At 43.1% G+C, this 18,059-nt stretch overlaps 1 protein-coding gene across 4 annotated transcripts in view; it reads right to left on the bottom strand.

The window, feature by feature from the left end:
• MSRA (methionine sulfoxide reductase A) overlaps positions 1 to 18,059 on the bottom strand; it is a 369,470-nt gene that overhangs the window by 126,060 nt on the left and 225,351 nt on the right. For all 4 annotated transcript variants that reach the window (XM_060015254.1, XM_060015253.1, XM_060015255.1 and 1 more), the window contains one exon: positions 568 to 672. In XM_060015254.1, coding sequence (XP_059871237.1) covers positions 568 to 672 — 105 coding nt within the window. The remainder of the gene's footprint in view (positions 1 to 567; positions 673 to 18,059) is intronic.

Below are 18,059 nucleotides of genomic sequence, written 5' to 3'. Positions count from 1 at the left end.
ATATATTAATATCTCATATAATAAATTCCGAAGAAGACAAATGAAATATTTAAATAACCCAAGCATTGTAGAACCACTGAATACTGCATTTTACCTTTATGTTCTTTTTTTCTTTAAATCACCCACAGACATTTAAAAGGAAAAAAAATGGCTCATAATGTCAAAAGATGAGAAAGGCTAAATAAATTCAGGGAAATAAAGGAACCATAAATCAGGAAAACTTTGGAGCTGCTAGAAAGACACTTTAATTTTGTAGACAAAAGACTGCATTAAGGAGGAATAATGCAATAATCAAAGGTGAAGGAGTCTCTATTGTCTGGTGTCTTTCTCTGTGGGAATTTTCCCACCCCTGACAGCTGTAAAGGGGGGAGGGGCGCAGACGGTGGCTGTGCCTTTATTCTCTCGCCCTCTTTCTCCCCAGCCCCTCCCCGTCTCCGTCAATAAATGTCTGCAATCATATTCTTGAGCTCCTGTGTGATTTCAAGGTTCATCTCTTCCATGCAGTTCAAACACTAATTATCCCAGCTGTAATTAGTAAGATAATTAAATACTGGCTCACTCATCTACCTTGGGTCGGGTCGTGATTCTCCCAGAAGACCTTGAGCAGCTCCTCAAAGCTGATGCGTTCTGGCTGGTATACCACTCGGACTACTTCTGCGTGGCCAGTTCTTCCTTGAAAGAAACAGAACGTACAACCCAAATTTACTGACAACATCAATTTATGACAAGTTATTTGTTTCCAAAAAACCACTAGACAAAGGCTGAAATTCTTCCCTCTGAAGGCAGGGTGGGAGCACAATCGTACTTTAATGCTTTCATCCTAAGTCTCTGTCGCTGGTTCTTTTTCCATAAAAGCACACGGTTGTCCTCGAGCAAGTTTCCTGAGGATGATGATTCCTCTTCATTGTGTTCTAATTTTGTTTTAATTCCATGAGAAAATAAACTCAGGTTTTCATTTTTCTAATCTCACTCTTATGAAACCTTATGGATCCAACCTGACATGGTGCTAGAGATTTGAAACTCTGCAAGGGGAACGAGCCAATTTATTTTTATCACCCCCCTCCTCTCTGTACATAGTAAGCTCAGCTGCACTACAGAGGGAGATGGTGCCAGGTAGAGAAACCCAAGAAAAAAACAGGCTTATAACTCATTCACATTAGATATATTCGTTAACAGAGAGACATATTTGCTGTGCTGTTAACACTGAGGCGAGGGTCAGATTCATATACCCAGCAGGACGGTAAGTGTTTTCTCAGCCTAATTCGTCTCTGTGGTAAACAACTACTGTAGCAAAAGCCTCTCTGCAGCCCCCACTGTTAGCACACTCCCTTCTCAAAGGTGGTCCCCAAGGTTCTAAGGATCAGGGAAGCGGGTACTTGCAGACCACTTGCACCTGTGGAATTCATGCCCTCTCTTATCTTACAATGTTAGAACATATGGTAAATAATAGACCCCTCCATACTAACATCATCTCTGTGTTTAAATTTGTTCTCCATCTCTTTCCGTCACCTCGTGTGTAGTAAAGAATTTAGCCTTGCCCAAACAGGTAGCTGGCCTCTGCCTTGGCTCTGGTACGTAATCTAGGTCATACCCGATAGGAGTGTCCTCATTTAGAGAGGCCACGCCTATACTCTTAGGGTGGGGCTAGCCACACTGAATCTCAGGGTAGGGCTGCCAACAGTCCTAGGGTAGAGGCTGCCATGTCGGAAAGACCAACCATGTGACTGAGGGTGGCGGCTTTGGGTAACACAGTATCGGTTGACCGAGAGCCTGAGTTCAACCATGTGGGCAATCAATCAATCCTACCTATGTAACGAAGCCCCAGTTAAAAATTCTGGACACCAAAGCTTGGGAGAGCTTCCTGGTTGGCAATACTCTGCATATTGTCACACATGGAGGCCAGGAGGGTAACATATCCTGACTGCATGGGAGATGACACAGAGGCTTTGCACTGGAATCCTTCCAGACTCCACCTATGTGACTCTTCCTTTAGTTGACTTTGAGCTGTATCCTTTTCCTGTAATCAGCTATAACTGTGAGGATAACAGCTCTGGACTTGCGTGAGTCCTTCTAACAAATTATCAGACCTCCCAGTGGTTTGGGGAATCCTTTGAACTTGCATCTTAGTTTGCAGAGGTGTTTTCCCCTATGTTGGTAATCTCACCTTAATTCTTAAACCCTCCAACGGTACACGCAGGGAAGGTAGAAATCCCCATTTTACAAACTGGCAAACAGGTACATATGAGTTAGATTTTCCCAAGGTCATATAGCTAGCAAATTTCTGGACCATAACCTGAATAAACACCTTCTGACTTCTTGTCCAGGGTTCTGTCCAATATATCAAAGCGAAGAGAGCAAAGGGAACATGAATCCAGAAAAGGAGAGAGATCTACTTATTATCTTTAGTCTTCCTTAGCAGTTAAAATTTCTGATTGTAGAAACGATGATTTGCAAACAATATGAAGCTTAAAAAATGTGCAGAAATATAGAAAAGAAAATAAAAATCCCCCATACTCTTACCACATAAGTACTATCAATACTTTTTACGCACTTCTTTCTAGATATGTACGAGACACATACCTACACAAAACACACACAAACTCGCACCGTGACACACAGTTTGTTTTACTGTAATCACTGCATCATGCTTTTTCCACTTACCAGCATATCGTGAGTGTTTTCCCATATCACTGAAATTTTTAGGAAATACCATTTACGATGACTATATAACACTCCAAAGGCGGCCGTACTATTACTTATTCAATCATTCCCTGTCACTGGGCATTTGTATTGAATCCTATTTTTATCTATGAATATAAATATGTTTTCTACATTTTTGAGGCTGCCTCTAGCCTTATTTATATATGGGAATTTTCTAAATCAATGTTTATGAACATTTTAAAGATACTTGATACCTTGCGCTAAACTGCTATTCATTAAAGTTGACCCAATTTTCTCTCCCCGTCGGCAGCACATCTGAGGGTCAGCCTCAGTCACCATCACAATGTTGTTAATCCCTACCAAATTTATAGATGGAAGATAATATCCTATCATTTTATTTTTAATGAATTTAATTATTAGTGAGGTAAAAAATGTCATGCTTATTAATAATTTTAATTTTTTATTTTCTCTAATTTTTGTTATGTCTTCTTTATATTGGGTTATTAATATTTTATTCTTAATTGGTCAGCCTACATAATTTTAATTCAAATACTATAGTCATGTAAGTTAACATCTAAACAGATTTTATGCTAATAGGTATTAAAAGAATGATAAGGGAATTATGGAAAGAAGATTCATTAAGTATAATAACCATGTTACTGCAAAACCATTTTTGATCTACTTTAAAATCTTATAATTGTGTTTTGAAATGTTTAAATGAATGATTTAACTACATAACTAGTAAGACTGTCTGAATATTAAAAATGGCAACAATATGTTACAAACATGACAAAAAAAATTTGATAAGAAAAGCACTGAAACCACACTAGAAATATAGGCAAAAGATGTAAACAGGCAATACACATTGGAAAAAATAAATGTAGATCCAGGCATGAAAAGTTCTCAACATTTCCAGTGATCAAATAAAAGCAAACAAATGTATATTAAACATTAAAACACCATCTCTTACTCATTTCATTTTGCAAAACTGCTTCAAATTGTGCCTAGTGCTGATGAGGACACTGTGAGGCCGGCGCCCTTACCTGGGTGGTGACACTGAAAATGACAGCACCCTTCTGAAACTCTATGGGCATAAGAAGCAAGAGCCCCAAAGACTAAGATTAATTCACCTTGATTAAGTGACCCAGGAAATCAACCTCAAAGATATAAACCCCAAACAATAGAAAAGACATACACAAATACGAAAATCCATTCCATCATTGCTACAATGGTGGAGTACCATAAGAAATCCAAAAGTCAAACAGAAAAGAAACAAATTACGGTACAGCCACATGATGAGATATCACGCAACCATTAGTTATAATCCCAAACCCTAGTAAAAGCTGCTACTAGTTACTGAACACTGATAATATGGCAGGCACTTTACCTACTGGGTGTTCTTCAATGCTCGTAATTCTTTTTTCCAATTTTTCTCTACTGAGGTAAAATACACACAACCTAAAACTTACCAGCTTAACTATTTTTAAGTGTACAATTCAGTGGCGTTAAGTACAGTCACATCATTGTGCTACCATCACCATCATCCATCTCCAGAACTTTCTTTAATCTTGCAAAATCGAAACTTCATATCCGCTAAACACTAACTCCCCAATTCTACCTTCCCCCAGCCCCAGGTGACTGCCATTCTCCTTCTGTCTCTGTGAACTTGACTCCTCTAGGCACCTCATGTCAGTGGAATCGTATTGTATTTGTCCTGTTGTGACCGGCTCATTTCATCAGCAGAATGTCCTCAAGATTCACCCACGCTGAAGCACGTGTCAGAATTTCCTTCTTTTTTAAGGCTGAATCACATTCCATTGTTTGTATGTGCCCCATTTGGTTTATCCATTTATCTGTCAATGGACACTTGGGCTGCTTCCACCTTTTGGCTATTGTGAATAAAGCTGCTATGAACATGGGCGCACAGATGTTGCTCACAACAATTTCACAACAGGGATGCCATCCCCATTTTACAGGTGAGGAAACCAAGGCCTCTCCACAAGTTTTCTCACATAACATCCCACAGCCGGTAAGCGGCAGCCAACCAGGTTTCAACTGGAGGTGCAAGGTCTGGCTCGTTCTGTGACCCCAAGCTGGGCTCCTGAATGTAGACACCCGAAGTCATCAAGTGACAGCAAAATGTCACGCAGGCAGTGGCCCAGATGAGATGGAGGTAACTGACATCCAGGCTGTCAAGACTGTTTTCCAGGATTAGGCTCTTCCTTCATGGTTGCAGTATGGGGTCAGGAAAGATTTCCACTCACCAGCACACACTTTTAGACATAATCTGCGCACTGACATTATTTGTGGAGAGGTTTAAAGAGGTTTGGTTGTTTAAAAGAAACTACTACCATTAAAATTCAGGATCCATCTGCATTGACAAACAGTGTGGAGAAGCCCTTGTCAAACTCACCTTTAAGTTTCTTTATTTTATTTCTCCAAAGTACAAGAGTCTGTATAAAAATACACAGTGCAAATGATCAGAAGGCTTAAGGGGCCAGGAACCACTTACAGAAATGCCCACACCTCCAGGAACTCACCGATGTGTTAGGCTAATTTGATTCCCAAGACCAATCTGCAAATAGTTTCTGGTGCTTCCGAAGATAAAAGGCTATATCTTAAAAATACTTTGAGCTGTTTCTTCACATAACATCGTGCAAACAGCATGATAGATGTGATGTGCAAATGTGCTTGTTAACAGTTCACAGCAGTGTTATAGGTGCTTTAACACTGTCATTCAAAAATACCTTGAAAGGAAAAACGCAAAGGATGAATGTCTTCTCTGAGCATTTCCCCCGTGTCACTTTATCTCATGACTCCAAAGGGAGGTGAAGGAACACAGAGGGGTAGGCTACGGTCAGTCATTCCTTACAAGACAAAACATCCCAGAAGACCCACACATGGCAGTGTTCTGGGGGCAGAAAAATCACACATCTAGAGTCAGCCAGAGCTTTGTGGAAGCCAAGTCATCCACAGAACCAGGTGTTTTTAAAGAGAACCCCAAGACAAATCAGCCATTTCTTAAAGACCTGTGTGACAGCGTTCCATCCCATGGGGAAAATGCGATCTTCAACTCTTCCAGGTCAACATGATTAGTTTTTACTACCGGCGGGCTGGGGAGAAGAAGAGAAACCAGGGAGGTGGCCTACCCAGCAGATGAGACCAGAAAAGAGGCCAGGAGCTGGTGAGACAGGAAGGCAGGGGGACGATAGCAGGGGGCAGTGTTGTACTCTACTGAGAAGCACACATTCGAGCCAGGCTGCCTGGGCAGTGCTCTGGCTCTGCTACTCGGCAGCTGCGTGACCTGGGCAGGGCCAGGGAGGGAGGAAGACGCTGGTTCAAATCACAGTTCCTTGGCTATGAGCCATGCCTTACCTAGGGGGCCCACGCCCACTATCAAAGGCCCTTTATCTACTTTACCACTTGATGCCACGGTTTCCTCATCTGCAAAATGGGGAGCCAGAACCGTGCCTGGCACACAGAAGTCTAAGTCTCTATGTCTTATCATAAGCTGAATTATTAGAATTATACTCTACTCAGCTGTGATGGAGTGGGAAAAGATGAGAATTAACGTGACTAGAAGTAACTTAAGCCATAGTTCTAACAAGTAGTTTAACACTTTTTTCGACTGTGACCCAGGGTCTCCTACTATTTCAGATAGGAATAAAAAATAACCTCTGTGACAGAAGAGTCATAAAGATTAAACGAGGTCATATGTGGTAAAGTTCTGGGGAAAATGCCAACTCTCTATACACAAATGTGACGCTTCTATTGTTGTTACCCTTTTATGTTTCCTTAGCATGGACCCCTCCCCATAAGGACTAAACTGCAGGAGAAAACACATGTCTCTGTAAGTGGATAATTCTGATCTTACTTATCCATTCGACTGATAGAAATATCAGTCAAGTGTCTACAACCACTGACCGGGTGCTGAGGTGCAGGCCCAGCCGGCACCTTCTGACCCCAGTGGGGACTGTGGTCTGGCCTTCGTCCACACCATAAAGGACCCAGATTCTCACTCTTTTGATGAAGTGTAGGGTGGTAGAGAAACACTGTGTTTTTCAAGTGTGAGTCCCCACTTTAGAATCAGAAATAAAAGGACAGGGGTTTAATGAGAGGGTGCTTAATTTGGGTAAAAAGAAACCTCCAGAAACAGGGCTCCAGGAGCAGAAGCTGAGGCTGGGATCTTGCCTCCCTGGAGAAGCTGTGTCCTACCACACTGTGGCTGTCGACAATTTCCTTCCTACGAGAACCTCTGTCCCTCAGAGTCGGTGTAGCCAGGAGACAGCACAGAGCTGCCGAACTGAGACGAGCAGAAGCGTCCACTGCCCCCTGGGCTGGGACCCAGGGAGGTCACCTCCCTCTGGTCAGAGCCAAGTGACTGCAGGTTGGTGGGCAGCAGTGATGGGTGGCCAGCATCCCACAGCTAGCACGCTGAGCGGAGCGAGCGAGACTGGAGGTGACAGCTACACTCCAAACTCTCTCTAGAAGTGGTGGCTCCTCCCCAACGGGGTGGGCAGATCCGATGCCACAAGATTTCCAGAAGGAGAAGGAGCAGGGCCACCTGCACCAAGGGCAGCTTGAGCCCACGAGGGGCTCTTGGGGGTGGGCTCGTCTAGGGGGGGACCCAAGGGCCACCCAGCCGAGCAGCCGAGACCTGCGTGGTCCCAGCGTGTGGGGAAGAGCGGAAGCCAGGGCAGCGGAAGCCTGCCTTCTGGGAGGGGGCTTGGTCGGGACGCAGAAGCCAAAAGCAGAGAGAGATCGAGACCGTGCACACCTGCCGGGGCCCGGGCCCTTGCTGCTGCAATGGGGTGGGGGTGGGGGCGGAGGGCGGGAGGCCGTGGAGACAGCACCCGGTCCCCGGGCAGAAGCTGCACAAAGTGGGTGCCCCTCCGCCGTGAGCCGGGCTTCTGCTGTCTCTGCAGGGCAGTGAGAGACCTCGAGGCCTGCTCGCCCCTCTCTAGGTCAAGGCCCAGCCCTGGACCACACCTCACAGTCAACAGCTTGCCCATTGAGAGCCACACGGCCGGGCTCCACCCAGGCTGAGGGGCACGGGGCCGCGCACTCGGGGCCTGGCTTCCGCACTGGGCTTGGCCAGAGCACAACTCACCCCCGTCCCTGCCGCTCACAGCTGTCCTCTGCCCTCCGGAGTTCCTGGCCACCGGGCCTCTCTCTCCACAGCTGGGGTGTGGCAACCTCATCTCCCCACGCCATCTCCCTGACCGAGACACTCCACAGCCCCACATCAACCCCCAGCTCCTCTTGCCCCGCCCACATACAGCCTGCAGTGCCCTCGCTCCAGCCACCTGCAGCCCAAGCCCTCTCCTCCTCTCAAGGTCCCTGGAGGTGCTGCTTCCTCCAGGAAGCCCTGCCTGAGGATGGGACCTTGAGGAGAGGCACGAAGCACGGGAGAAAGCACCACAGGCGGGATGCCGTCAGACCTACTGTGCTCAGATTCAGGCTCTTCGACTGAGTCAGGTCCCCTGAGGTCCCTTACTGGGTTGTTGTGATGAAGAGAGATGATGGATGTAGCCGATAGGGTCCAGCAATTAGCACACAGAGGGGACTCAAAAAACTGATCTTTCTCCACCACGCACCACTGATCCAGCCCCCCTGGATGCCTACTGCCCTGGGGATCAGTCACACACAGTGTAACACTTGGGTGCTGGCTGTTTTCAAGTGCTCGCTTAGTCTTCCCACGTACAAAGTGGGCTCCTTGAGAGGAGGAACCAGGAAAGTGGCTTGTCTCTGTCACCCCAGGACCAGGCCCATGATGTGACATTAATAAACACATTCAGATCAGAGGAGTCTTGTGCTAAATGCTTCTGCCACTTACTTAGCCTTCATCTGGATGAGCATCCGTGCCAGCCCCAGACGTGCTCACCTGACAGAGGACCAGTCCCCTAAATGGAGACATACCTCCATGCCCTGCTCTGCCTCTGTCCCCAACCGTTGAGTTCTATGTAAACCTCAGCATACATCTTCGGACGGACGGAGCTACTACCTGGAGAAAGGGATTAGACACAATTAATGCAACTTGAACATGTTACTATATGGGTCAACACGATGTTTTATTTACTCATTAATTAATAAACATTTCCTGAATGCTTCCTAAGTTCCAGTACTTGTGCTAAGTGCTAGGGATTCAAAGGTGACAAATGTTAATACAGTGACAACAGAAGACTCTTGCAGCGCCAGCACTGCTTACAGTGTGAGTCCAGGTAAAGAACTGCTCTTTGGAGGAAAAAGACGTGCTCTATTTTATTTCTCCTACAGGCAAGATGGAGGGGAGAAGTGAGCTATAGTTATTTTTTTTTAAATAATAACTGTTCTTCAATTTCCCTCATCTTTTCCAGCCAACAAGACCAAACCATTAAACCAAATCAAAAAGCACAGAAGAAGATCCAGGTGTCTGAAGGGAAAAGGTGGATGACTAATACCACCCTTTCCCATACAAGATTCAAACCACTACTTTCCTCTTGCTAATTAACTACAAAGAGGTAAGATGTCAGCTCAGTTTCATCTCCAGCTCCTGCAGATAGAAAATGTGATTTCCAACAATGTACTCATTATAAAAAAAAATCCTAATACATCAAAATTGGATGCCCTGTGGAGTTCATTATAGGATTTGAGGAGTATCTATACTGTCATTTTATCTTGGCTTTTTTTTTCTTTTGTCTCATCGTCACTTAAAGTGTCCAAAGAGAAACGTAAGCTTTAAAAAGCATCCTATTGATTGAAAAGTAGAAAAAAATACTGTTAGAGCAACTGTAATTTTTTTTCTGGTCCACCATGGGGAGACACAGTGGGGGGTGTCTTATCCTTCAGTGATTATTCTCTCAGAGAAGTGCTATAAACATGGTGGAGTACTTTATCAAGAAAATTCCTCAGGAAAACAATAATTCTTCATGCTACTGGACGTTTCTTACTGCTACAAAGCTAACTAGTAGGTAACTAGTCTAGGAGAGAGCAGCTCACTAGTTTCTCTATCCAACCTGCTGATCATTGAGGCTGGCCCTCACACCCTTTGAACTGTTTTTTCCAGAACATGAAAGGACCTATGTGGTTGGGTTGATCAATGTCTACTTCCTAGACCAGCACCAACTCCCACCCCACCATGAGATAGGCAGGCATGATGAGATGTCGGCAAAACTAACCTGCCAAGTGGAGATCATGGTATCCTTGCAGCCGAAAGAACAAACACAGTGTTATTAAATGGCCTGATTACTATTAAAAACGGTACTGCACACTGAGAAGCTATGACTCCTTGATGCTGACAAATTATACCAAAAAAATCCAAACTGAGGCCTGCTTGTACCTTGTCATTAGTGGGCTACACAAGAAGAGTGGTTCACAACCCTACACCTTAGAATCACTTGTGCAACTTTTGGAGAAATACTCTCACACCTCCCACTCCACCCCACGCCGGAATTCTGATACAGGAGGTCTGGGGTCAGGCCTCGGCATATGTATCCTCACAAAGCTTGACAGGTACTCCTGATGGAAAGCCAGGAAAGGGAACCGTGAAATTGGACATTTCATATATATACGTGGCTGTAACAAGGGAGAGGAAACCAGACAGTAGATTTTGTTTTAACAAAGTCTCAGAATTTTAAGGGACACAAAAGGTCACCTAGCCAAATGCTATATTGTGTTTTACCCCATTGCAACATCCAGATGACCATTTCAAGTGATAGGTTGTACAGGATTTCATGAAGCAGTCCCTGCTGTTGTTGGAATGTCCCATCTTTATGGAGTCAAATCTACCTCTTCCTACTCACAGGTCCAGGCTGTGCCTTTTGGGGTCTACTCACTGCTCCACAATGACCCTTGAGAAGGCTGAAGGCGTAGGATGTTGTGGGGTAGTTAACTGGGCACTGACTCTGGAGTCAGAAGACCTGAACTTGAGGGCCTAATCTGCCAGACACACAGTTAACCTTTCCTAGTCACAAGTTCCTCACCTGTAAAATGAGGGAAGTAACACCTGTCCCATCAATCTCGGAGTATGGTTGAAAGCCCTAAATAACAGACATAAAGGAACTGAGTGGTAGTAATCCAATCTATGATAGCACAACTAGTCTTTCCATATCCATATACTATTGTAATAGGGAAGAACAAATCTGACTCCATGTTAGAACTGCTTCTTTTACTTTAACCTTTGTATTCTATTGCTTTTGCTACAAGTTAAGAATGTTGCCTATAGCCTGAAATATACAGGATAGCCCATTCTCAAGGGTCTGACCTTTAAAGGTGTAACACTTTTCCATTCATATAGAGATTGAAAGTGGCAGAACAGAGAATAACATGTGTCTTGTTGGAGATTTACAGGAACATCATGACCTGACCCATGTGGACAGCTGCAAGAACAAAGGATTCCGACACCAAGAAGTCTGCAACAACCAGCCACACCCCCCACACACACCTTGCTTTTAAAAATGCTTTGCTGAAACCCTTCAGGGAATTCAGGGTTTGGGGGGCACAAGCCCCCATTCTCCTTGCACGGTCCTGCAATAAACCTACCTCTGCTCCAAACTTCAACATTCCAGTTTTTTTGGCCTCAACTGTGTGTCATGCATACAAACATGCATCGGGTAACATGACTAAGGATAAGCCATGTCATAACAGAACTTCACTATGCAAAGCCAGAAGCTTTCACACAATCAGGATCTGAGTTAACACAAATAGAACAATACCGACTGCTCCCCAAGAAAAGATAGGTTTCTTTGGGTAAGCTGCCACGGTTTTCTAAGTGTTCCAAGTCAGAGTGAAGAGACAGCTGGAGAACCCCTGAAATCATGACAACAGAAGGCATCTTTAAAACCAACTCAGGTAAGTTTTCCATATTCTAAAACTACACTCAACTCATAATAACATGGATGAGCAAAGGCACCCCTATACGAAGGTCAACACTGCTAACTCCCGCTGCTTATGCAGAATTTCCAGAAGAGCTACTTTAAGTCACCCAAAGATAATAATTGCCTATTCATTTTGCACACAAACCACATTACAGTTGCTTTTTTTTTCTCAGAGGAAAGTGCATGAGACATACACTTTGATATTTATATTGAAACTGATAACCCTACCTGCTTGAATGTACTGCTTTCCCTCGGCGATCACTCTCCTGCTCTCCCTCTCTTTCTCACCAAACACTAGATCTGTATAACTTTCTCTTTAGGAATGAATAAACATAAAAATCCTTTCAATACATTGTCAAATATGTTCAAACACATGATTTTTCCTGCAATTGCTTTAAATATTACCTCATGTCTGTCTGCATTTGGTATCACTATTATAAAATATCAGTTAAAACTATTGATTCGTAATTGGTCACTAGAAGGTTTTAGAAATGTATATAAATTTTAATATTCTTTCTTTTCTGTTTACCGTTGACCCCCTTCACCCACTTCTCTCACACCCCACCTCCGCCTCTGGCAGCCACTACCATTCTGTTCTCTGTATCTATGAACTTATTTTGTTTGTTGGTGGTTTTTTTTTGTTTTTTTTTGTTTTGCGGTACGCGGGCCTCTCACTGTTGTGGCCTCTCCCGTTGCGAAGTACAGGCTCTGGACGCACAGGCTCAGTGGCCGTGGCTCACGGGCCCAGCCGCTCCGCGGCACGTGGGATCTTCCCGGACCGGGGCACAAACCCGTGCCCCCTGCATCGGCAGGCGGACTCTCAACCACTGCGCCACCAGGGAAGCCCTCTTTTTAATGGCTGAATAATATTCTATGTATATGTCTACCACATTTTCTTTATCCATTCATCCATCAATGGACACTCAGGTTGTTCCTGTATCTATTGTAAATAATGCTTCAACAAACAGGAGGGTGCGTGTATCTTTTTCAACTCGTGTTTTCATTTTCTTCAGATAAATAGTCAGGAGTGGAATCGCTGGATCATATGGTAGGTCTATTTTTAATTTTTTGAGGAAACTTCATACTGTTTTTTGTAGTGGCTTCCCAATTTACATTCACACGAACAGTGCACAAGGATTCCCTTTTCCCACATCCTCACCAACACTTGTATTTCTTATCTTTTTGATAATAGTCATTCTAACAGGTGTGAGGTAGTATCTCACTGTGGTTTTCATTTGTATTTTCCTGGTGATTAAGGATATTAAGCATCTTTTCATGTACCTGTTGGCCATCTGTATGTCTTCTTTTGAAAAATGTCTATTCAAATCTTCTGTGCATTTTTTAACCACATTGTTTGTTTTCATGCTATTGAGTTGTATGAGTTTTTCAATATGTTTTGGATATTAGCCACTTATCAGATACATGGTTTGTAAATATTTTATCCCATTCAGTAGGTTGACTTTTTATTTTGTTGATGGCTTCCTTTGTTGTGCAGAAGGTTTTGAGTATGGTGGATTCCCACTTATTCATTTTTTCTTTTGTTGCTTTTGATTTTGGTATCAGATTCAAAAAATCTTTTCCAAAATTGATGCCAAGAAGCTTTTCCCTTATGTTTACTTCCAGGACTTTTATGATTTCACACGTTATGTTCAAGTCTTTAATCCATTTTGAGTTTATTTATGGGTGTGGTATAAGACAGTGGTCCAGGTTCATTCTTTTGCTTGTGGCTGTACAGTTTCCCCAACACCATTTATTGACGAGATTATCCTCTCCCCACTGTACATTCTTGGCTCCTTTTAAATAAATTAATTGACCATATGTGTGTGGGTTTATTTCTGGGCGCTCTGTTCTGGTCAATTGATCTATGTGTATGTTTTTATGTCAATACCATACTGTTTTAATTGCTATAGCTTTGTAATATAGTTTGAAATCAGAAATCATAATGCCTCCAGCTTTTCCCTTCTTTCTCAAGATTGTGTTGGGTATTCAAGTTTTTTTTTTTTTTTTTTTTTGGTGCTTCCATACAAATTTTAGGATGATTTGTTCTATTTCTTTGAAAAATGCCATTGGAATTTTGATAGGGATTGCACTGAATCTGCAGATTGCTTTGGGCAGTATGGACAGTTAAACAATTTTGTTTCTTCCAATCCACAGGCATGAAATATCTTCCCATTTATCTATTTTATGTGTCTTCTTTAATTTCTTTCATTAATATCTTACAGTTTTCAATATACAAGTCTTTCACTTCCTTGGTTAAATTTGTTTCTAGGTATTTTATTCTTTTTGATGCAATGGTAAATGGGATTGTTTTCTTTATTTCTGTTTCTGATAGTTTGTTATTAGTGTATAGAAATGCAACACTTTTTCTGTATTGAGTTTTTTATCTTGCAACTTGACTGAATTCATTTATCAGTTCTAACAGTTTTTTGAGGGAGTCTTTAGGATTTTCTATATATAAGAGCATGTCATTTACAAATAGTGACAGTTTACTTCTTCCTTTCTAACTTGGATTCCTTTTATTAGTTTTTCTTGTCTGATTGCTCTGGTTCAGACTTCCAATACAATATTGAATAAAAGTGGCAAGAGTGGGCCTCCTTATCTTGTTCTTCACCTTAGAAGAAAGGCCTTCACCTGTGTGCAAGCACAGGTCACTACCCACACCTCCCCTCCCGGGAGCCTGTGCAGCCCGCCACTACCAGGGCCCTGTGATCCAGGGACAACTTCCTCGGGAGAACACATGGCACGCCTCAGGCTGTTGCAACGTCATGCCGGCCTCTGCCACCACAGGCGCACCCCGCATTCCATACCCCTCCCTCCCCCTGGCCTGAGTGAGCCAGAGCCCCCTAACCAACTGCAACTTGAACCCCGTCCCATCTGGGCAGGGAACAGATGCCCTCAGGTGACCTACAAGCAGAAGCAGGGCCAAATCCAAAGCTGAACCCCAGGAGCTGTGCAAACAAAGAAGAAGGGAAATCTCTCCCAGCAGCCTCAGGAGCAGCGGATTAAATCTCCACAATCAACCTGATGTACCCTGCATCTGTGGAATACCTGAAGAGACAACGAATCATTGCAAAATTGATGTGGTGGACTTTGGGATCAACTGTAGGGATCAACTTGGGGTTTGCTTCCTGCATCTAATTTGTTTCTGGTTTTATGTTTATCTTAGTTTAGTATTTAGAGCTTATTATCACTGGTAGATTTGATAATTGATTTGGTTGCTCTCTTCGTTTATATATATATATTTTTTTTTTTTTTCTTTTTCTCCTTTGGTGAGTGTGTATGTGTATTCTTCTTTGTGTGATTTTGTCTGTATAGCTTTGCTTTTACCATTTGTCCTAGGGTTCTGTCTGTCCATTTTTGTTTTTTTTAGTATAGTTTTTAGCGCTTGCTATCATTGGTGGATTTGTTTTTTGGTTTGGTTGCTCTCTCTTTCTATTTTTTATTACTTTTTTATTTTTAATAGTTTTTTACATTTTTTATTTTAATAACTTTATTGCAGCAGTATTTACAATAGCCAGGACATGGAAGCAATCTAAGTGTCCATCAACAGATGAATGGATAAAGAAGATGTGGCACATATATACAATGGAATATTACTCAGCCATAAAAAGAAATGAAATTGAACTATTTGTAGTGAGGTGGATGGACCTACAGTCTGTCATACAGAGTGAAGTAAGTCAGAAAGAGAAAAACAAATACCATATGCTAACACATACATATGGAATCTGAAAAGAAAAAGAAAATGGTTCTGAAGAACCTAGGGGCAGGACAGGAATAAAGACGCAGACATAGAGAATGGACTTGAGGACACGGGGAGGGGGAAGGGTAAGCTGGGACGAAGTGAGAGAGTGGCATGGACATATATACACTACCAAATGTAAAACAGATAGCAAGTGGGAAGCAGCCACATAGCACAGGGAGATCAGCTCGGTGCTTTGTGATCACCTAGAGGGGTGGGATAGGGAGGGTGGGAGGGAGATGCAAGAGGGAGGAGATATGGGGATATATGTATATGTATAGCTGATTCACTTTGTTATAAAGCAGAAACTAACATACCATTGTAAAGCCATTATGCACCAATAAAGATGTTCAAAAAAAAAAAGAAAGAAATGGCTAAAAAGCCTCCCTAGGGTGGCTATAATTTTTGAAAGGTTGAGAAACACTGGTCTAATTAATTCAGTATAACCAAAATGGCAACACAACTTACCATATCTCCTGCCTCACTTCCACTTCTGGATGGGGCTTGAAATAGAACCACCAGAGATGGGATTCCCTCAACAAGTATTTGTAGAGAAGCTAGCATGGGCTCTGAGTGCTCTCTCGGGTGCAGCTAATAATAATAATAATGAATAAGACCGTTCCTGGCCAGAGGAGCAGACAGGCCAGGAGAGCAGAGGAACATGTAAATTGGAATGTACAGGATAAAGCAGTTACTGCTAGGAGTGGGCTACGCTCAGGTACACAGGAGCACATGGGAGGAGCACCAAGGCCAGCCTTGAAGAGTCAGCGAAGACTTCCCAGAGGAGAGCGTGACTTCAGTGCTCTTAATACTAAGCTCTACAATAGCATCCCTTGACCCCTAGGCCTCTCTCATTGAAAGGCAACTTCACACTCGTCAGACATCCAGGCAATCCAAAACAAAAATTGGGAGCATGTACCCAGACTACATGCCTTTGCCTGTAGTTATTTTAACCTATGAAGGGAAACAAGGCCTTGAGCAAAAAAAATGATCAGTCCAGGACACTAATACCAAGCACATCAGATTAAAAGGGCATATGTCCCAAAGGGGATCCTATAATAACTAATACTAGAGTCCTAATTTGTGACTTAAGGGAGCTTGTTCCACATTAACCCAAACTCTGCACTGGGCTTTTTATACCTTCAGATAAATCGTTTATCTGAAAACACTTTCATATGCATTAGGTATCTATTAAGTCTTCAGAGTAACTCCATGTATCATATGTCCATTTTACAAATGAGAAAACTGAGACTCAATGAGGTCAAATTATGTGCTGAATTAAGGTCACTCAGTAGGTGGCAAAGCGCAGTAGGTTTAAGCCAAGGGTCCATAACCTCAAGTTCTTTCACATAAACATGGGGCTAAGGGTAACTAAATGATGGCTGCCTATGGCTGCCTATACATCCAAATTTGGCTGGAATTTGATTGATATTGGAAATCTTTTAGCCTTGATTAGCAGGTCTTTGGCGACAGCCAGTAATTACTTTAGGTGCCCAGAGATGTGCCTTATGGAACAAACCAAATGGTTTCAACAATGAAGCACTGAGACACTGTGCCAACGACAATTGCAATGCAGTCAGACTATTTGAATTGAATGAATTATATAACTTCTCTGAGTCTCAGCTTCTTTGCCTGCAAAGTAGTTACAGTCAAGCCAAAAAGGCACACTGGAAGGGTTTTACACACACACACACACACACACACACACACACACACACACACACAGTGCTCAGGCTTTGTTAACCATAAAATGTTCCAGGACTTCGTTCCCTCTTCTCATTCTCTCCATCCCATCCCAGTAAGGCAGTAACTCAATAACCATAAGCCTGAGTCTTGGCTACATGCACAGCACAAAATGATGATGTGAGAAATCCACGGACATGTGATACAGGGCCTGCTCCTGGAGGACTCCCACAAACGCTAACATAAGATAGAAGGTACGAGGTGCCCCTGGAGAAGTACAGGTAAGCTTCCCGAGTCTGGAAGGGAAGAGAACAGGGGAGGTCTCAGAGGAGGTGCAGCTGAATTGGACATTGAAAACTGGGTGCAATTTAGATACACAGAGCTGAGTAGGAGTGTTTTTCAGATGATGAAAATGCACAAGCACCATAGTGCAGAGAAGGGAAACCAATCAAATGGCCCAGGTTGAGTCATCCACACCATTTCTTCTGGCAAACATGGTGCCGGCGCCCAGAGCACCAGAACACCCACTGCTCTCTCTGGCACACATGCACCCTTCTGCTCCCACCAGTTTAGTGATACACTTACCAAGTTAGTTGCCTTTGTTCCCAACCCTGTTTAGACCAATTGTACCTTACACTGTAATTACAAAATTTCATTAAATATCACATATAGAAGAAAATAGTCATTTCTGTTAAGAATTAAGTTGAATGCTTTAGGAAACTCAATAAAAGGAAGTTGTTCAAAAATACAACAAATTATGGGAATTCCCTGGCAGTCCAGTGGTTAGGGCTCTGTGCTCTCACTGCCCAGGGGCCAAGTTCAATCCCTGGTCGGGGAACTAAGATCCCACAAGCTGTGTGGCACGGCCAAAAAAAAATACGACAAATTGGGTGTGGGCACAACTACTACATAAGATTGTGAAGGGTGGTTTTGGGGGGCAGGGGGAAGTGAGGAATGGAGAGTTGTTGTTCAGTGGGTACAGAGTTTCAGGTTTGCAAAATGAAAAGAGTCCTGAAGATGGATGGTGGTGATGGCTGCACAACAATGTGAATGAATACTGCTGAACTGTGCACTTAAAAATAATTAAGTTGGTGAATTTTATCTTATATTTATTTTACCAT

This window comes from Delphinus delphis, chromosome 6, assembly GCF_949987515.2.
Source record: "Delphinus delphis chromosome 6, mDelDel1.2, whole genome shotgun sequence".
NCBI classification, from domain to species: Eukaryota; Metazoa; Chordata; class Mammalia; order Artiodactyla; family Delphinidae; genus Delphinus; species Delphinus delphis.
This window is presented reverse-complemented; position numbering and strand designations above follow the sequence as displayed.